Raw genomic sequence first — 22,145 nt, 5'->3', positions numbered from 1 at the left:
TGCAGATCTCTGCAGTTAACAAGAGTGAGTTCACTTCTTCCTCCACAAGTTGGCAGGCAGCTGTCGTGTCCTCTAAATCTTCTCTTCGGTAGCCTTACCAGGTCCAATTCCTTGAACAGTCCCTCAAGTGACACCATATCTGCCATCTGCATGACCCCGATTTCTCTCAGGATTTGCTTCAGAAAGCCAATGTCTGTCCTCTTAAGTGTGTTTCCAGAAACGAGTTCGATATTCCAGACTTCTCAGGGTCGGGTATAGAAGCTCTGTTGCCAGAGTGTCATCTTTGAAATGAATAATCTCAGACTTGGTAATAAGATTTCACTACTGTTTCACATTTCTGATGAAATCATTTTGAAATTTAAATGGGAAGTTGGGCAATGACAAGAACCACCCACACCATAGTAGTGGAACAGAAATACAAAGAAATGTCTTTTTGCTCATTGACCCACTCAAGATATATATATATATATATATATATATATATATATATATATATATATATCCTATTCCTATAGTTTGCTTACAAGTAAATAGCATGTTCTAGTAGTTTGAATTATTAGTTACTCTTACAACATGAAAGATGGCTGAACTAATTTAGATTTTTAAAAAATTCAAGTGGCGGGGCGCCTGGGTGGCGCAGTCGGTTAAGCGTCCGACTTCAGCCAGGTCACGATCTCGCGGTCCGTGAGTTCGAGCCCCGCGTCAGGCTCTGGGCGGATGGCTCGGAGCCTGGAGCCTGTTTCGATTCTGTGTCTCCCTCTCTCTCTGCCCCTCCCCCGTTCATGCTCTGTCTCTCTCTGTCCCAAAAATAAAATAAAAACGTTGAAAAAAAATTAAAAAAAAAAAATTCAAGTGGCAGTTATAAGAATCAAAGTCTATGTTATAATTGTGTGTGGGCAAATTGATCTTAAATATACATAGATTGATAGAATTTGGCTTGAGGATAGTATTTTCTTTAGTTTTGAGCTAAACTTCCAAAATACTTTAATTTTGTTTTGTTGGATTTTATTGCAGGATAACTGAAGATCCCTTTTATTTAAAAAAAAAAAAAATAGAAGTAGCCCTGGTTGCAATATGTTTATGGAGAGTTTTTTCAACTTGAGAGTCTGGCTGGAATATATGTCCTAGTTTCATACTCATATCTGTCTTAGCATCCTATAAAGCTCTGATATTTTGATCCCTGGAGTCTGGAACGTAGATAGTCTTCAGGTTCATAGCTTCACAGAAAATGTTTCCTAAGCAATTGGTTTAAGTAACCTTGGGTCAGGGTGGCTGGTTGTTTGAGAGAGGCCCAGTTCAACACTACCAGTGTGGACACAGTTAGCACTTACTTAACTAGCAAGCCAGAGTAGCATAGAGGGATCCTCCATGTGTAGGACAATACACAACAGGTTGCTGTTGTTTGTTCATTGTTTTTGTTTTTTGTTTGTGTGTTTTTGTTTTTGTTTTTGTTTTTGCATTTCTCACCTAGTTCTTTGAGAGGATTTTAAACGAGCTGCTTTTCATATTGGGTATCGGAGCAACTCACTTGATTTAAGGTGAAGACTGAAGAGTAGATGGATAATCCAACCAGTTTTCCATTTTTTAACATGCCAGGCTGGGCATAGTCTGGGGATGTTTGAAACAGAAAGGGAAATTTCAGCTGGAGGAAAACAAGCTGAAGAGAGAGTCCAAGGACTGCAAGGGTTTGGGAGTGCACATGGTTACATCTCTTGTTTTTGGTGTTGGTATTATTTGTGGAGATTTGAGAATTTATAGAGCAAGAGAAAGTTGGAATCCTCATCATTGAATTAAGCAGCAACAGTGGATGATGAATGCAGACTCCTATTGTATTCAAGTAGGGTATTCATTAGCCAGGTCGCCATTATTTGGAAAGACCAGCGGGGCTGGGGGTGGGGGTTGCTTTGGGGCCAGGCCCTGCCAGTTACAGTCAAATCAGCATAGCAACAGCGGTTTGCATCTTCTGATCTTTCATTTTAGAAAGAAGGAGAGCTTGTCTAGCAACCAGGCATTAACTTGATAATTAGGATGTCTGAGGCCTTGTTCTTCCTCTTTATTCCTATTTGTTGGCCCAATTAGCTGTGTTTGTCTTGGGCTGGTTATGAAGAACCACTTGGAAGACAATTCTGGTATCTTAGAATATTCCAATAAATGACTTAAGGAATTGAAGGTGGTAGCAATATACTACCTGAGAAATATACTGTTGGTTTTATTTCTTATAAAATAAGCTGGGTCTTGTGGCCAAATAACAGAAAGGAGAAGCAGAGTTTTCTGGTTAGCCTTAGGATGTTCTCCTAGGTTAAGTTAGCCTAAGCAGATGACTGCCATCCAAACAATGGGGATGCATTCTTTAAACACATGGAACATTTAGCCATGTAGGAACATATTTTCTAGGAACCAGGATACTGTCTTTTGGCTTAGAAATAATCATTGGTACAGTGCTGTCAACTTAGTTTCCATCTGATATTATTTCATTTGCTTAGGCAACAGCGTTGCTGTCCTTGATACCCCAATTGTGTAGATGAACAGACAAGGATCAGAAAGGTTAGGTTTTCCAACTCTAGTTGCTGTTCCCTGGCTGCTGCATCCTGCTGTTCTCACAGGAGAGGGTCTGTTTATGGCCGAGTTGCAACTCTACTGGAGGCCAAGCAGCCAAGGACAAATACTGGCATTTTCAGATAGGTATTTATTATTAGGCTTTGCCCTGTAATAATGGTTAAATCATGCCTTAGGCATGCCTTTTGGCAAGGTCAGGGCATGTATAAAGCATTTCTATAAAGTTAAATTCCTGTTGGGAGGCTTTTAAGGTTTTTATATTTTAATGAAGTTATTAAAATGAAAGTTCAGACTTGCATAATTCATAAGCATTCGCTGCCTCTTTTAAAATCTCTGCCACTAGACTATTTTTTAAAAATTTTAGTGAAATTCTCCTATAAAACATGAACACATCTTTCAGTTAAGATTAAAATAGATTTCTAATTATAGTAAACTACTGCTTCATTGTAATATAATAAACTCTTTAGGCTAGTTCCATTTATCATGTTTTCACTGCATGCAAAGAAGGTACTACAAAATTCAGGAATATTTTTAAAGATTATTTTCTAAATATACACTTGGAATTACAACTTTTATATACAGCTCTCAAATTTTAAGTAGTTTTACAAAGTCGAGAAATTCTCTTACATGTTGGCTTTGACTTTTGTAAAGGTATACATTTTTATTTTGACTTTAGTGACTAATACTTTCAACTTAGTATCAAAATAATGCCACTGGATTGAGTATTTTAATGGATTCAAACTCCTGCAAATATAGCTGATGAAAATCTGAAAATCTACAAGCTAATGACCTGATTTACTTTTTGTGCTCTTTGCAATCAATCGAGGTTGTCTTTTTAAGCAACGCATTTTTAGGTTTTGAACTGAGGATAATTGCATCTTACTTTAAAATCCTTTCTTATTTGGAGGCATGATGAGACTACATAAATGTAATATTTTAGCTTGTGGCAACAGGAGCCAGTAATAGAAGCAGCAACACGAAAATTTCAGGAACATTAAAAAAATGGGAAATTTCCCCCAATTTTCCCCCTCTTTTTGAAGCTCTAGGACTTCTTTGTATTACAGGGATATTAATGCCTTATCTGCTTTCTTCCAAAAAGAAAGCAGGTAGTTGTCTTACTTCCATTTATGGCATTTAATAATAACTTGGGAGGAACTGACATCATTATCATATTATATTCCTATCCAGGGATACATCATTCTTCTATTTAGTTCAAGTCCTTTGAAATTTAGTAGCTTTCCTCTTAGAATTGTGTTTATAAGGGGATTATTAAATATATAACAATACATCCAAACCAAGGGGTGCTAAGCACCTAGTAGAAGTAATGGCACATATCTACGTAGTGTAGTCTCTACGTGGTGTAGTCGTCTGGAAGGATCTGTGTTGTATGTTGTTGGGTGAAAAAATAGTACAGAATATGTTTGATATTATCCCATTTTTTTCAAAATGCACATATTTATATGAGTATGATTTATATAAAGCAGAAAAGAAAAATCTATAGATGAAATTTCAAACTGTTTCCTTGAGGCAATTAACTCTTTGTGAATGGGAAGGGATTAGAAGGACTAGTTGGGGGACTTAATTTTACCTCACATATTAAAGGAAGTGGTAGGACTATAGGTTATTTTAACTACTAAAACTTTTCTATAATTTAAAAATGAAAAATATAGGGAAATATTGTAAGAGTACTATTTGTGAAACCATTTGTTTCCTTAATTAGGATATGAAAGTTGTAGTATTAGGAACAGATGGTAGTTGTAGTATTGATAGCTATGAAATCTCACAGTTCCCTGTGTTTAAGTATTCCGCAACTGTACAGTCACTAAATCTGCATTCCGATCTTTTTGGTTCATGGGGGACACTTAATTACACTATCAGATTGTTGGCTGAGGTTAGTTTGAAATCTGTGTGTTTAAGTCCATCAATTGTGTTGCTTTGGTTTTGGGTAAAAGTGGTTACTAAGGATATAAAATAATATTTAATTCATATTTTAAGTTAAAAAGTTAATTTCCTAAGTAAACTCTTAAAATCATTTATTTGTAGAAGAAAAAATTCAAAGCCTCCTAGTTTTCCAGGGATCACTAAGAACGATATATACCAAAAGTAAGGTCATTAGCAATTCAAAAAGGCAACCAGCTACTATGGTCTTTGATTTTTTTCATAAAAGTTAGTCTATAAAGCAGTGAACAAGTAAGATGATGAATCATTGCCTTATCTGTTCATGCTGGGCAAAAGATGTGACTAGTGGACCATTTTTGTCTTCACTGCAAAATGTCTTTATGACTGTCATTGAGAAATAACTGTAATAATGTGTACATTTCTGGCATTTCTGGTTCTCCTTTCCTTTCCTTTATCCCCTGGAGATAGTCTGTTTCATTGTGAGTCCCCTCCCCCCCCCCTTTTTTTTTTTACTACTGAAGGGGGTGAGGGAAGGAAGGAATAAAATTGTGAAAATGACAGTTAAGATAAATTCAATAATTAGATTTTATTATTTCTGATTTTGTCTCTTAGTTTGCATACTAGAAATAGCTATGTGATGCCAAGAGGATTTCATTAGCGAAAAAAAAAATAAGTCAGATCAGTTAGAAGATGAAGACATAATAACCAGTTAGACTGGCAGAATTGACAGGTTCATAACGGGTTGTTCAGACAGGGGACAGTGAGGTCTGTTCCCCTAACATAATGTAGGTGGAAACCATCTCTGCTCTCCAAGTAGCTCATGATACAGCAGGTGGAAGGACTGAAGAGGGAGAAAGCAGAGTGATAGGTTTATAGTGGAGATCAGGAATACAAGATTATGGGATGACGTACATATGATATATTATAGTCACCTCTACTTTCAAAAAAATCAAGTATAATTTCTTTAATGATTGTTTTCAATGTTAATTTCTCTGAGCATTGTTGCCCCTGTTTAAGACTCAATAGTATTTTCCATTTTTGTCACCTGTTGTAGCCTAAAGGGAATCTTGTAGCCTCATAAAAGAGAAATATGGCAGACGTTTGCTACATGTTTTTAATACCCTTATTAGAAAAACTCTACCAGGTATGGATAATAAAATCTCTTGAAGCTTAGCAAATGTAGTTTTAAAAACCAGGAATATTATGGGACTCTAGTCTTGTCAACACAATCACCTATTAGAAAATCTAACCTTCCCTATTTGTTCCTTGCATAGTGAATGGAGAGCAGAAGCTAGAATGGTCAATTCAAGGACGTGAATATAGTCATTCTGGGTTGGATTATGGGGATATGCAGCTGCGAGACCTGTTTCTGATGGTTACCCATGGAAAGGCATGGGGGTCCTATAACACAACACAAAATAAAGGTTTAGAGATGTCCCCTTTTTAAGCCTATAACTCAAAACAGGTTTACACATTTATCTCAACCTATTCCATCTTCTAGAGTAACAAGTTTTTACTATCCAACTGCAAAGAAAATTTGACAAAGCATTTTTAGTTGAAAGATGAGATCATTGAGATCATTCTGAATGGCCTTCCTTTTATGTGTTCTCTTTGAAACATCAAGATCCCTTCCTAATTCTAGCATTGTGGGATGGGATAGAAGGTAGGTATTACCCTAGCTCTGTCAGGATATTCAGACTTTAGTCATATGTCTGCTCAGCTTTCCTTTCCTAGACTACAAAGTCCCAATATTCTAAGCCTGTCCTCACAGCCCCTTCATCCCTCTGTTTTAGCCACTTCTTCTGGCAGTTGGTCATCTAACACCATCCATCTTTCTTGAGGTGGGCGGCCATAACTATATGTACTCCACACATGTGTGAGCTTTAGTCTGTGACAAAGGGCATTTCCCCCTCTTGTATTTATAATAATTCCATGACAGCACCAAGCCTGGTTGGTTGTAGCTGTGTGTTTGGTGAATGTCTTCAGTGGATGGTTCTATGTGACCTTTTTCTTGGTTTATAATTGATCTTATTTTATACTAATTTGATTTTTTTTTTCCTTTCCTTTCACTGCATTATTTCTAAGCTTGCCCACACTGAAGCTCATCTATCCTATTTTGGCTTACTCAGCCTAGCAAGATCTTCTCATTTATCCTCTGAGCTTGGATTTCAATGACTGGAAACATTTCTGTTACTTTCAAAATGGAGAGTTTCAAGGTGATAAGTACAAATGTCTTAGTACAAACCTCTTTGGAACTTACTATTTCCACTTCTCCATCTGTGGTTCTATTGTTAACATTTTTAAGCCAAGCTCTATTTTCCTGGTAAGTTGTCAGGTGCAGTTCTAATTTCTTCAGTGTTATTTAAATGTGATGTTTGACTCACAGAGCTCCAACGCATTTGACAAAGGGTAATAAGCTTTTGTATTATAAAATCCTGTTGCCCCCTTTTCCCAGTAATAGTACACACTGTCTTCCAGAATCAACCCTTGATAAAATTGAGTAGTAGATAACATTTTTTAGTCTCTCTACCACCCGATAGCCATACAAATCCTTAGGCTTGGACTTTCTTCCATGATGTTTTAGCAACATCCCTCCACTTCTGCCAGTGATACAGTTGAAACTACAGTTTTGCACGTCATCCTCTTTAGTGAGCAAAGACTCCATCACTAAAATAACATACCAAAGAAATGGAGACCGTCCTTCAGCCTGGAAGTCTATTAATATTTGTTGTCTGATCATAGGGAGTCATTGATCTTGTCTTTGCTGTCTAACCAAAAACTAAACAGTCAACACATTAATTTAGATTAGTGGCTTCCATGATGGAATTTTAGTTTGGGTTTAAAGGAATTATGGAATCAGGTAGAATTTTTGGCCATCTCTGGAACTGTAACATGTACTTAGCCATCTGTTCTCCAGGTTAAGCCTAGTGAGAAAGGATAAGGACTTAGAAGTCCTGTTTTATTCATGGAGTCTGAAGACTGCTTGGGTTGCCATTGTAACTCTGCCAAAAATGAATTCTGTGACCTTGGGAAAGTTATTTACCTCTCCAGTTCCATCTAAAAAAAAAAAATAGCGATAAAAATAGTGTCTACCTCCTAGGGTTGTAATGGGATTAAATTAGTTAACATATATAAAGTGTGGAGAACCGTGTCTGGCTCACATTGTGCTATGCAAGTGTCTGCTGTTATTTTTACTTATGTATCCAAGGACTGGCGTGCTGCCTGGCGCACAGTGGGTATGCAAATGCTATTTGTTGAATGATTGGATATGTACCTGCTGGCTAAAGGACTTCTTTAGGCGTTTTTGTGCTAAATGTTCTGAACTAATACATTTCAGCCTGTCACTTGCTTCCTGATTTCAAATCTAGCCCACACCCCACGTCTGCTCTTATTTCATTGAAGCCACTATTATTCCTTCAGGCATAGCATCTCTGTCCATCCTGTGGTTACTGTGCGTGGGTCTTAACTTGCATTAAACTTTAACATAGCCCCTTTTAATAACTCAGTTTCTAATATCGAGCTTAAAGATTTGTCACTGTCTTTTTTTTTTCAGATCAACTTGTTCACATAATAGAGATTTAGATTATTTTATCAACATTATAACTGAGTGTTTTGAAGTGTCATGGAAATTTATATCACAACATCCAAGCCTAAAATTATGATGAAGACTTCTAACATCACAGCCAGTTTATGCATATTCCTGTCCCGTTAGCTCAAAATGCCAATTTATTTGCATATTGTTTCTTGACCCTGATATCATGGCCAATTAATTTGTATATCCCCATCTAATTGGCTAAAATAAGTTTTTGCCACTTTATTTGTTGGCTTAGCTTCCAGCCTAGTGACTTTTAGCTCAAATAACTTGAAGTTGGAGTGGTTTTCTCTGTCATGCTTTTAGTACGCATGGAAGGACAGATAAGGGTGGTGTCATAAATGTATACAGGAACAATCTACTGCTTTTGTCTTTCAGTAGGAGAGACTGAAAAAGACAATTTAAACATGTGGACAAGGTATTTCTCAAGAAAGAGGATACTAGGCTGATGAAATAAGTAGATCTCATTTAAGGAAATTCCATTCTGTGAGGCAAAGGATAGATTCTACATCACTGACAAGAAAAAAATTCCAACTTGGAATTTGGGTGACCTGGACCTCAGCTAAAATTATGATGTAGCATTTAAACTCCTAAAGTAAGTTTTCTTTAAAAAAAATTTTATTGTGATACAATTGACATACAACATTTTATAAGTTTAAGTATGCAACATGTTGATTTAATACATTTTTATACCGCAATGTTTTCCTCCCTGGCTTCAACTAACACTCTCTTTATACTTTGTATAAAGTATTGTTTTCAAATTTAAGAGGCATAAGAATAACATGGTAGGGGGGACTTGAATACAGCTTCCAGGTTCCCACCCCCTTGATGTTCAGTTATAGTTTGGTCTGAGGTAGTCCCTGAAATCTTAAATTTTAACATGAACAATGGGGTGATTCTCATATAGGTAGAATATGATGTCTTTACGTGATGTGATACTCTCTCTACCTACCTGCCTGTGCCTGAAAGAATGATCTGCCTCTGCTCATGTGCGGTTTCTATGTGGAATCTAGTGGTTCCCAAGGTTGGGTGAGTTGCTTTTTCCTAGGTGACTTCAAATACTTAGATTGGCTCTATTTTCCAAATTATATTTTTAGAACAGTATCTGTAAGAAGACAAATGTATGAACAATTTCAAAATTGTATCTTAAAGGAAGAACAGTGTGTATATAGGTATGAAGGGCTGGGTGGGGCTGGCAGAGTAAATCTTATGGCTTAGGTCTCAGTGGCTCAACCACACACTGGAAGCCTCCCACAAATGGGCAGTGACTCCTTTGCCACCATGAGTCCCCTTTCTTCCTCCTCTCCTGTAAGTAGTTGCTGCAATTTGTGAATTTCCTTGCCCTTTCTCTTGGGGATTTAGATGCTTTGGGGGATCTCTCCTATAGCGCTACCCGTTGCTTTTCACAGTATGAATTCCATAGTAATAGGACAGGACTGAGGATGACCAGGAAGAAGACTGGGGGGTGGGGTCTGGGTGGAAAGTGAAAGGGAGAAAGATGACCAAGGAGAACACTTTCAACTACATTTCCTCCAGCTATCTGTCAGGATGTCCCTGACTTGATCCCATCTCATGGCCACCTCTCAATTCCTGGACGTTTAGGAGACTGCTGGAATAGGCGCTTATGACTCTGGTCCTTCATCTCTATTTTCCCAGCACCTTCTTCTTGCCATGCTTTATGTGCTTTTGTTGTTCCCCTCACAATTGAGGTGAATACGACCCAATCAAAGAGACAGGAGAGACAAACTTCTGACTTTTAGCTATTTTCCGTGGTTCTCAGCAGTACAAACCATTTGGAAAAATTTCAAGAGGGACTATGTGCTAGCTGCAGGGAAAGAGGGAAATGGAATGGTCTTTGAGACATTTTTGTATTGAGAATCAGAATCTGGGCTTCAGTCCCAGCTATGCCGTCTACAAGTCAGGTGACTTTGAATGTCAGTAACAACAAAAGCAGTTGCCAGTATTGGACACCTCCTATGTGTCAGACGTGGAGTGAGATGATTTATGGGCATTATCTAATGTCTGTAAGCTTCAATTTTCTGAGAATATTACCTTCAGAAACTACCTCACAGGTCCATCTTGAAAACCACATGAGAAAACCAAGTTAGAAAAGGATTTCTAAACTAGACAGTGTTCTGTAACTATGTTATAATGACTTAAGAGTTAAAAAAAATTATCAGATTTAAGATGAAAAATTTCGACCTAATGGAAATTTAAAAGCCATCTTGCTGATTCACAAGTTTGGTGTTTTCTTCAAACAGCTATATCCTTAGGTTAGAAAACCTTCAAAATTCTAACTGGTGCTATAAAGTCCAAATGAACTTAGTCTTGAAGTTACTCATTAAAGCTGTACTTAGAAGTCTTAAATTTCTGGTTTGAGAGCTCCCCCCCACAACACTCACACACACACACACACACACACACACACACACACACAGACACACACACACACACACACACGCATGCACTTACATGGATACACACAAACAAAAAACAAGTGAGAAAAGCAGTTGTTGGAATATAAATAGGGACAAGAGATTGTGGTAGGAGAAAGTATTTACTCCTTGAGAGTCTGCACAGGTAAAAATACACAGCTCAGAAATATAAGACCTACAACCCTATGCCTTTGAGAATCTTCAACATTTCTAATGCTTTCAATTTCTTTGACCTCTTTGCAGACTGAATGTTAGTGTCCGCCCTAAAATTCCTATGTTGAAACCGAATCCCTGATGTGATGGTATTTGGAGGTGGGACCTTTGGGAAGTGATTAGGTTGTGAGAGTGGGGCCTTCATGAATGGGATTATTGCCTTATAAAAGAGATCCCAGAAAGCTCCCTTGCTCCTTCTGTCATGTGAAGACCCAAAACTAAGACAGCCACCTATGAACCAGGAAGTAGATTCTCACCACACACTGAATCAGCTGGTACCTTGATCTTGAACTATGAGAAACAAATTTCCATTGAAGATACCCAGGTTATAGTATTATTATAGCAGCCTAACCGGACTAAGCAGCCTAACCAGACTGTTGAAATTCTTCCTCAGTTTTCACAAAGAGATAACATTTATTTGAAGAGAAGTTTACTCCAAGCACACAGATGTATAAAAGGCTGTGAAGATATTGAGAAGCAGTTACTAGGCAGAAGGCTAGATTTTGTTTTCGTTCTTTCTTTCCCCCCTCCAAGTACAGGGCAAAAAGCCCAATTCATTTTTTACTTTACCAACTTAATCCTGAAGGATAGTCTTGCAGCCTACAAGATTCAAGATTTCAGTACAAATAGCTAGATTCAGAAACTCTAGGTGTTGTTCACAAATACTTCAGAATTGGAATATTAAATATGCAAGTGTAAAGATCTGCTGTAGACATGTGAATGATCCAGTCAAGTTTGTCACTGTAAGAAGGGTTGGGATTTGCATGAATTGCTATGTGGGTATATGACAGAGGCAAAATCTTTATGCAGTGCATTTTGAATTTCTACAGCAAGAAAGAAACCATGTAGTAGAATAGGAAGAAAACTTGTTTAAAGTCTTTTTCCTTTTTTTCCCTAATATTTCTTATTTAATTCAATACCTTGTCTTAATTCACTGCTCTGTGCAAAACATGGGTCTACTATCATTTTGCCTTAAATGACCAGCCAATCCTATTAAACAAAGAAACCTTTCTTTTTCCCCATTCAATCAAATAATTGGTTAAACTATTAAATGGTTGCTTTCACATTTTGCATATTTAGCCCAGGATTTCATAAAGTTACTAATAGAAATAATTAGAATATTTCGTGAGCACTTGTGTGTGCCAGATACTACGCTTTATTTCTCACAGCACCTTTATAAGAAAGATCTTATTACTCCCACTTTATAGATAATGCAACTGAGGCTCAGAAAGCTAAAGAACTTACCCAGTGTCAAAGTGCCAGTGGTAGTAGAATGGGATTCAAACCTTGGTAAAACAACTCACTTTGGTTCCAATTAACAAGCCATTTCCAGCAAATGTAGTTAAACATTTGAGTTACCTGGAATGATCTCATTATATAATTTTGGTCTCCTCGGACATAGGTCAAATTACTTTGAGACAGACCATCCAAGTGCTTACAGTTATTTTAGTGGTAAGTAGGTTAAACAAATTTGAAATGCAAGACTTGTTTTTTCAGGCCATAGCTCCTTGGTAAATAATGCATGATTCATTCAGCAGCTATGCTCAGTGCTACCAGTCAGTGAGGGCATTGTGGGAGATATAAATACAGAGCACAGTCTAGTGAGAGAGAAGCGTGATGTTTGAAGGGTGTAAACAAACTGCTGTTGGCATTTAAAAAAGGGAAAGATGTGTTCTATTGGAATGGATCAGAAAAGGCATCATGAAGTCCCTGCACCCAAAATGTTCTCTCTCCCAGACACCCCACGGCTCACCTCCTCACCTCTTCCAGGTTGTTGCTGAAATGTGACCTGCTTATCAGGATTTCTCTGAGCACCCCATTTACAACCACTCCTCATTATTTATTTCCCTGCTTTGCTTTTTCCATAGCACTTAGCACCTATTGGCATACTACATGCTTATTTATTGGTTTCCTGTCTCCCGAAATTAAAATGTAAGCTGTACCAAGGCAGGGTCCTTTGGCTGTTTTGTTCACTGATAAAAATCTAGTCTAAAAACAATGCCTAACACAAAAGTTAGGGAAACACCATATATTTGTTCAATTGGTGAGAACATAAGACTTAAGGTTGGCCTGAGGAATGGATAGCATTTAGGTAGGCATTATTGGGGGGAAGAATTCCAGGTGAAGGAAATGACTTAAGCAAAGAGTGGAAGCAGCAAATTACATGGTCTGTTTGAAGAACTGTGTGCTGGTCAATTTGGATAAATTATAGAAATATGGTGAGACGTAGTCTGGAAGGACCTATGTTATGTACATCTGAGTGATTGACTTAATTTCACAGGCAGATGGAGCCCTTGAGATTCAGAGTTTTGAAATATCCTTATTTAATATTTAATAATTAGACAAAACAGTTCCAGGTAATGCAAATGTAGGGGTAGACCCAGGGTGTGTGGGTCCTGAAGCTACTATAATTTTAGACCCTGGCAAAACAGCCTACTTGGATTCAAGTAATTGGCCATTTCTAGCAAATGTAGTTTGGCATTTGAAAAATAAAAAGAACATAAAGTAGTAAAGAGAAAATCATGAATGCTAAATTGGATATGAACTCTGGCCTTGCCCCTTTCATGTCACAATGCTGAGTTGGTGCAGTGGTTAGGAGTCCTCCCAGCAGCCCTTTCTTTCCTCAGCAGCCACCAATAATCCAATTACACATGGAAGTGATTACAAGCTACATAAATATATTCTGCCAGACCCAACTTCTGTTCTTTACTAACTCTCAGAAATGCTTGTAGCCACTCAGATGATGCTAAACAAAAAGAGATGGATGGTGGCAGAGAAGTCGGAGACCCAGACTGTGACAAATTGTGAGTGAAATATCAGGGATCATGGGAACTCCTTTTTAGGATCTTGGAAGGAGACAGAACAAATGAGGGACCCTAAAGTTTTATTGGTTTCATGGTTAAGTCGCTTCTGGAACTCTGTGAAAGGGAATGTGATGGATTGGGAGATTGGAGGAGTGCAGGATACAGGCAATGAGGAGATGGTCGGCATGGGAGTTGGAAAAGGAGCACGTGAGGGAGGATACAAGGAAGCCACCTAGCATGGGATTCGGCCATTGACCCAAAGGAAAGAAAGGTCAAAGGTGTTGGAAGTTCTACCTCAGGATACTAAGTAGTTACCTGGGAGTGAACTGTTCTTAAAGCTAAACATTTCTCTGTACATTAAATGCTCTTTTGGTTTAGGTTTGAATACCCTACACTTATTAGATTACTGGTGCCCGAATGACTACATCTTTGGCCAGTGGAAGTGTCTTAGGGGTGGCTTCCAAGTCTTTTGACATGACCCCTGTACTCTCAGACCTTCCTTGCTTTCTGGTGAGATGAGATATTCTAGGCTTGTATATTTCCTGAACCATACCTGGAACTACCATTTCCTTAATAAATACCAGGTTCTTTTAATTAGAAACTGTATTTTCATATTTTCAAGCCGTATCTGGTGTGAAGGGTGCTCATTACCAGTGGGTCAGTCTTTGTTTCTGGGCCATATCAAAGGACAGAGCCAAAAAAGGTATGTGTGTATAGACATATGCATATATATACATGCATATATTTTTCCATCTTAGGCACATGATATTTTTAAAACATTTTTAGAGGAAACTGCTTTAAATTTGCTCTATTATTCTTTAAGCAATGAGAGCAGTAGTTTTTTTTTTTAATGTTTATTTATTTTTGAGATAGAGACAGAGCATGAATGGGAGAGGGTCAGAGAGAGAAGGAGACACAGAATCTGAAGCAGGCTCCAGGTTCTGAGCTGTCAGCACAGAGCCTGATGCGAGGCTCAAACTCAGGGACCGTGAGATCATGACCTGAGCTGAAGTCAGATGCTTAACCGACTGAGCCACACAGGTGCCCCTGAAAGTAGTAGGTTTTGCAGTGGAGCCTTTGTGGTATGAATTAGTGCAGCTTTCTCAGGCAACTTACTTATAAAGAGAAATAAACTTAAATACCAGGAGAATTTGGTTGACAAATTAGTAGTTCAGTAAGTGGAAACTCAGTGTTAGCATTTTTGAGCTGTTATGCTTTAGAATATAAAATGACCATGCTGCATTGGGACGACCTTTTGAAGTTTGCAATATTTTCATTAGAGATAACACTGAATAACCAGTAATGTTGGTTCTAACCCCACAGTCACAAACAATGACAGCCATAGTCCATTTATGATGATCTTATGGCATATAAAGAAAACTTCTCCTACTTTAATAATTTACTATAAAGTTAAAAATACAATTACACAGAACAGAAAATTAAAAAATCCTGTTGTGTAAATCCTTCAGTTGGCTTTGCTTTTGAGGAAGAGTATAGTTTTTTTTTTTTGTTTTTTTTTTAAGAAAAAATAAGTTTGGGTTATATAGAACTTCAAATCCAAAGGTCTCTTCCATCCCCAACATAAACTGTAGAAATAAATGTGTTACCACGGGGATTCACCCTCAAATAGGTTTTATTGCTTATTTATATTTGAAACAATGCATCTTTAATAAAACAGTATCACTAAAAACTATGTTAGGCTATCAAATACCTCATAAATAAGGCTTTAAAAAAATTTTTTTTTTTTGGTTATTTTTGAGAGAGAGAGAGAGAGCGCGTGAGCAGGGGAGGGGCAGAGAGAAGGGAGACAGAATTGGAAGCAGACTCCAGGCTCTGAGCTGTCAGCACAGAGCTCAATGCAGGGCTGGAACTCTCAAACCATGAGATCATGACCTGAGCTGAAGCTGGCTGCTTAACCGACTGAGCCACCCAGGTGCCCCTCTCATAAATAAGGCTTGGTTAAGACATTATTTTTATGTTACAGGTAAATTTTGGTAAAAAAAAAACACAAAAAACACAAAAAACAACAACTACCACAAAAAATGGTCATAGGCATTGCCTTTTAAGAGAAGCAAAAAAAAAAAAAAAAAGGGAAGAGGGAGGCATTCAGTGCTGTAGAACTGATGATTGATACTCTGACCATGAAACAGGAAAATAGACTTCATCTTTTATGCCAATTGCAATAAAGTGAGAGTGGCTTCTGGAGCACTGTCTTGGGATAAATTCTGAGACCACTTCCAGCCTCCATGGGAAGGAAATGGTAATCAGTAAGGACAGAGGATCCACAGTATATATGCCATGCATCTGGTACCCATGATGAAACAGCATTAAAAACAAGCAAATCTGTAAACATCACAGCCTTACCAGATAAGCCACCCACATCCATCTTCTTCAGGTTCTTTGCCTCCAGAATGACCACAGTCAGCTTGCCAGCAGTAGGTACATAGCGAAGGGAGAAGCAGATATCACCCAGTTTCTCTTGCTGTGAAAACCAATAAGAGAATATAAGTGACTCTGTGAATGAAGGTGAATATAGTTTGTACACATACATTGCAAATTCCTCAGGAGGAAGATTAGGACAATTAGAATTTGAAAGTGCTCGGGTTCCTTGGCATGTACCCAGTGGTCTTTCATTCACTAAGATCTGAAGAGTGATTGTAACCCATTTCAGTTTTAAATAGCTCATCTATACTTTATCATTCATCAAAATATATCCATAATTCAACAGTTCAGGAAATGAGACTGAGATGACATTTTTAGAAATTCCACTCTGAATAGCACCACAATGCTTTTGGCACAATTTCATAACTTTATTAAATGGCTTTGAAAAGAGCCTAGCACTCCTTTAGCAGAATCAATCTGCCTAAATTTGTCTTTTTACCTTTCAAATAGGATTATGTCTACTACTTTAGATTTTTAGGAAGGGGACTTGTATTACTGTTAGACTGACTTTTTTAAAGAATTTTTTTAATTTGGCATTTTTATTTACAAGTAAGCTCTACACCCAATCTTGAGAGCAAGAGTCACATGATTTACCAAGTGAGCCAGCCAGGAGCCCTTGGACTGAATCGTTAATGAGAAATTCAGAATTCCTAGGAGTGGAAGGGCAACAAGTAGAAGTTTTTGCCCATTCAGTTTTACTCATTTCAAGTGAGATCTGACTATTCCCTTATTCTCCCTTTATTTGTACAAATCTAAGCAGTAGGTTGGAAATTTGAAATGTACAGTCATACAAAGCACCTCCTAGCCCCTCAGGTTATTTCATTGCTTTCCTACTTTAGGCCTAAGGAACAGTCACCAGTCCTGTACTCTGACATTTCTGAACATTTGATTCAGTTTAAAATGATGGTATATAGAAGTTTTACTTTTTCTCAGAAAGAACTCCTATGGGTTCGCACCCCTTAGTACCTTCTTAGGATAACTAATTCAGAGCCATGATATTGTTCAGCATGAGTAGAATTCTTGCATTCACATGTGTAAGTATGAGAATGGGCGGGAGACTGAAGGATCTAAACTATATTTTTAAGTTTATTTTGAGAGCAATAAAGTGAGCAGGGAAGGAGCAGGGAGAGAGAGAATCCCAAGCAGGCTCAGCACTATCAGTGCAGAGCCCCATGTGGGGCTTGATCCGGCAAACTGTGAGATCATCACCTGAACCAAAATCAAGAGTCAGACAACTAACTGAGCCACCCAGGTGCCCTAAACTACTGACACAGGAAATTAGGTATTATGGCAAATCAAGGTTTATTTCTTAGAATACCTTCCTGCCCCCCCCCTCAAAAAAAAAGTGAATTCTGATTCTACAGATGATGGTTGTATCCGACATCTGCAGTTGGACTCAATGTAAGAATAAGGTACAGAAGGCCTTCTCATGTTATGTTCTTATTATGACTGTATTTGGCCTTATTGATAACTTTATGTGCTAAATCAGCCCAAGTCTCCAGTGTAGAAATAACTGCCTAGATGTAATTTAACAACCTCAGGAAATGTAATTCCTTTTACTGGCCATAAAGCCATATTTTAAAAAGGAAAGGGAATCTACCTGTTCTGATTTATCTATAGGTGAAAAATAACATTCTCTGTGTATGAGAGAGAGAGAGAGAGAGAGAGAGAGAGAGAGAGAGAGAGAGGAGTTTGTGCTTAAGTAATGCTTTATTGGAAACATAATATGAGTTTATAATCCCAATTGATTCCTTGAGTCCTCATAGCATCTTATCCATCTCTTCTGTCACTAAGGACTCTTTGTTTATTATGCACATGTCTTAATTTTCCTATATGACTGTAAACTCCTTGAAGACTGGTCCTTGTCTGAAATATCACTTTCCATGCATTCTCAAAAAAGTAAATAAATGGAAATTTTAGATAATATCGCTGTTTTGAATTACCTAGGTCATATCTCCCTTCCACTAATGTAGATAATAGTAACTTGTAATGTGCTAAATTCACCTGAGATGCCTACTTATTCTCTAGGAATTAATTTATACATGAAGAGAATCTGGTAGAATAAATTCCATTTCATAGTCTGAAAATACAGAATGGGAATCAATACCCTAGAAATTAATACAGGGTGTGGACAGATTCATCTGAACCTTATAAGAGAAATATAAATGAACAAAATTGCTGTTCAAAAATACTCATTAGGAGGATTCATTTTGCAGGATTCTATCTTTTTGCCACAGTACCCTCCCTGGGGCACTCACTGTCTTGCAGAACCAGGTGACTCTAACCGTTCTAGTTAGGCGCTTTAGATATGACTGTTCTCTCTTAAACAGCACCTCTTTTATAGTCCAGTCTAAAGATACAGTTTATGGCATCTCAGTTGTTTCAAGAAACATCACAACTTATCTTTGTTCTAATACTTCTTTATTATTCAATCTTATGAAACATAAGGAGTTTTTAAGATTTTGCATAATATCTAGTTTGAAAGGGAGTGGTTACAGAGTTTGAACCTCCCATGCCTCAGGTAGGAGAAGTGTGTAGTTACCTGTAATTGTAAAGTTATGGAGTGGAAGAAGAATGAATGTTTGGGGGGGGGGTGGTGAATAAAGATGGATGTTTTGGGAGAAAGGAAATATGGAAAAATGCTTATTTAGCACCAGTTAAGGATTTACATTTAATCCTTAATTTAGGAACTTGAACGTATGAGATTTCACATGCTATAAAACTATAACTGGTATGGCGAATTAGTAACTTTAAAAATACATGTTTATTCAATTGAAGTTACTTTTTAGTGTATGAAAATCTTCTTCCTTCTGGATCTGTAGGCCACTTGAAGGCTAGTCATTATTTGGGAATTTGTATTCTTTGTGGCATCATTTTCTTGAAAAAGGTGAAGGCATCCAATTCATATGAACCTTTATCTTATTAGTTACATTTTTTGAGTTGTAACTATCTGAGTATAAGTATATGCTTTTACTAATTCCTTAAAAAGCAACTTTAGAGGCACCTGGGTGACTCAGTCGATTGAGCATCCAACTCTTGGTTTCAGCCCAGGTCATGATCTTGAGGTTCATGGGTTTGAGCCCTGCATCAGGCTCTGCACTGATAGGGTAGCCTGCCTGGGATTCTCTCTCTTCCTCTCTTTTTGCCCCTCCCCTGCTCTCTATCCCTCTCCCTCTCCCTCTCTAAGTAAATAAATAAACATTTAAAAAAGTAGCTTTAATAATTCTCTAAAACGAAATTTGAGAATTGGGGTAACTTCTGTTACATGCTGGTTTGACCCTTGGTTTAAGGCATTTCTAAATAGGATCGCAGTGTGTTTTTCATATGTTGTGGATGAGGTGGGAACCCTAAGTTCATGTGAAGCAAGAAGAGCCAAGATATGCACCCTAGAGATGCTCTGATGCCACCCCGCCAAGGACATAGCTGTCAGAGCTCTGCATGGAGCTGACCTCTTCCGAAGGTGTGTTCTATTTGGCCATGGCTGAAACAGGCTTATGTCTGAGGCTTACGTTGTAAGCATGTGCTGTTACTTTAGAATCTTAGATTGATGGTCTCCTACCAGTATGACTTGTAGGAAAACAAGTATTTTCTTCTCCTCCATAAAACCTTTCCCTGAACTTCTGTGATTAGATGGAGATGCACTTCTGTTCCTAGAGTCTTGTTCTAGCCTATGAAGGTTTTATCTCTGGTCACTTACACAGAAGAACTGGAATGATCTGATAGTTGTATGTGGACAGTTTTATGTCAACCTCCCTTACTTAATAGTTTTCACATGTCAGTTTGCAAGAAAGATGGTTGGGTAGCAATATGCTCCTTTAAAATTTTTTTTAAAAGTTTTACTTATTTATTTTGAGAAGAGAGAGAACAAGCAGGGGAGGAGCAGAGAGAGAGGGAGAGAGAGAATCCCAAGCAAGCTCTGCACTGTCAGTACAGAGACTGATGTGGGTCTTGAAGGCATGAACCATGAGACCATGATCTGAGCTGAAACCAAAAGTTTCAACTGACTGAGTCTCCCAGGTGCCCCAGCAATAGCCTCCTTTGATGGTAAGCCTCATTATGTATCACTTTAAAGTTTGAGAAACCAAGACTTTCTACACTTAAAAAAAAAAAAAGTTTTCTTTATTGGGGTTCTGGTGATGAGAAACATAAGTGGTTCTTGGAAAACTTCCAGAGAAAGATGATCCCCAAACCTACATCTCAGATGCTTATTTGTCCTTGACAATTCTGTGTCTTTTCTCAACAACAGTAGGTACTGTTATGCCTCTTTTATTCATGAAGAGTTTGAGACCCAGAGGTTACATATGGTTACATGGGCATCTCAGTGCAGAACTGAACCAAGGTCCTTTGACTCAAAATAATGAGTTTTCTGTATTGTCAGACTGGCATCTGGAATGACAAACTAATGCTCCAACCGACCACCCACTTAGATACTCCACTCTCACTTTAAATTCATTCTAACTAAATGTGTTCATTACCAAATCCTCCCCTTGACTATTATTTCCAATACCCCTTTCTGTTAGGGTCTCTAAGTAATTGGTTTCCAGTGACCAATGTTCCTTCTGTTTTCCTTTAGTCTTTCAGCCCATACGTCTTGAAATTTCTGTCTTTGCCAATGTCTCTCAAATTGGATTAAAAAATGTTTATTTTGAGAGAGAGAGAGAGAGAGAGCGCGCGAGCGCACGTGAGTGCGAGGGAGGGGCAGAGAGAGGGAGAGAGAATCCCAAGCAGGCTCTGCTCTGTCAGCACAGAGCCTGGCATGGGGCTCGAACCCATGAACTGTGAGATCATGACCTGAGCTGGAACCAAGAGTCGGATGTTTAACTGATTGATCCACCCAGGTGCTCCTCAAATTGGATTTTTAAATTTTACTTAATTTTTCCCCATCATGATCAATGCGACCTCTACCCTCATCACCTCTACCTCCAATATGACCTCCATCTCTGATATTTGTCATTGTCACCATCACTGTCACCACCTTCATTACTTCTACCTCTACTGTTTGAGATCAAGTTCTGGACACTTCGGTCATGTTTTTTCTGCAACAGTCTGATGAAAGATCTCATTAGTCATAGTTTCTCCAAAGACTATTTACCAATGCCATTTTCCTGACTTTCAAGAAACTCTGTACTTTGTCTCTGCACTAACTATCCAAACCTTCTCCTTCTACTTCACTATCTGCTCAACCTTCAGAATCTATTTTGAATCTGACCTCTTCTCCCTACTTAAAGGCCTTCACTCTAGTACAGGTAGGGAGAACAAAAGCATTGATTTGCAAAAGACTCTCGGTTTTAGCCTTAAAATTCCTGTATACCCTGAAAAACCTCAGTCCCAGGCAAACTGTTATGATTTATAACCTTAGGCCCAAGTTCTCATTCCTGGCCTACACCTCTCTGATAGCCTCCTAATAGCCTTTCTGCTTCCACTCTTGCTCCTTCCTAGAGTTTTTCTCACCTATGAGGTAAAGGGATCCTTTTAAAATGGAAATCTAATCATGAGACTGTCCCTATTTAGAGCCCTTTCATGTCTTCTCATTTCCCCTAGAATCCTCCGTATTCCTCGGACAAGAAGGCCCATGTGGTCTGACCCTCTGCTTCGTACAGTGCTCCTGATCTTTCTCTTCTCAACATATGCCAGGCACACTTCTACCTCAGGGCCTTTGGCCTTACTGTTCTTTCTATCTGCAATATTCTTCCCCCAGATACTATCATGGGTTGTTCTATTAGTTTATTCAGCTTTCTGATCCTGTGTCACTTCTTTAGAATTTTTATATGGCCATCCTATATAAGGTCCTATCTGGTCCTAAATATACACACTACTTGTCCTCTTGCCCTGCTTCTTTTTCATCCTACCATATGTCCCTTAAAGTTCCTTTATGTTTGTTTAGGTTTTCCCCACTAGAATAGGTTTACAAGAGAATTGTTCTTCTCATGGCTATGTTCTAAGCCCTAGAATAGTGGCTGGCACAGAGTCAAGGTCCATATATGCCTCTTGTATGAATAAACTTAGAGTCCCTTCCATCAAATACAGTCAGATTGCTCCCCACATTATCCTTTATTGCTACAGGTCAAGTTCTCCAGGGAAACAGACTCAGATTTGAAGGCAGGAGATTTATTGTGGTGTGTCCTTTGGGTCAACATGTGTGTGCAAGTGCAGGAAGCAGAATTGCACAGGTGGAAATGTTGGGCTATGATGCAGTCCTATCAA

General features: G+C 38.2%; 1 protein-coding gene across 2 annotated transcripts in view; it reads right to left on the bottom strand.

The window, feature by feature from the left end:
- The window catches only part of SYT1 (synaptotagmin 1), a 557,800-nt gene that overhangs the window by 88,836 nt on the left and 446,819 nt on the right, over positions 1-22,145 (bottom strand). For both annotated transcript variants that reach the window (XM_030323298.1, XM_030323299.1), the window contains exon 9: positions 15,864-15,981. In XM_030323298.1, the coding sequence (XP_030179158.1) occupies positions 15,864-15,981 (118 nt within the window). The remainder of the gene's footprint in view (positions 1-15,863; positions 15,982-22,145) is intronic.

Source organism: Lynx canadensis, chromosome B4 (assembly GCF_007474595.2).
Source record: "Lynx canadensis isolate LIC74 chromosome B4, mLynCan4.pri.v2, whole genome shotgun sequence".
Taxonomy (NCBI): Eukaryota; Metazoa; Chordata; class Mammalia; order Carnivora; family Felidae; genus Lynx; species Lynx canadensis.
Note: the sequence above shows the minus strand (reverse complement) of the source record. Positions and strands in the feature narration are given on the sequence as shown.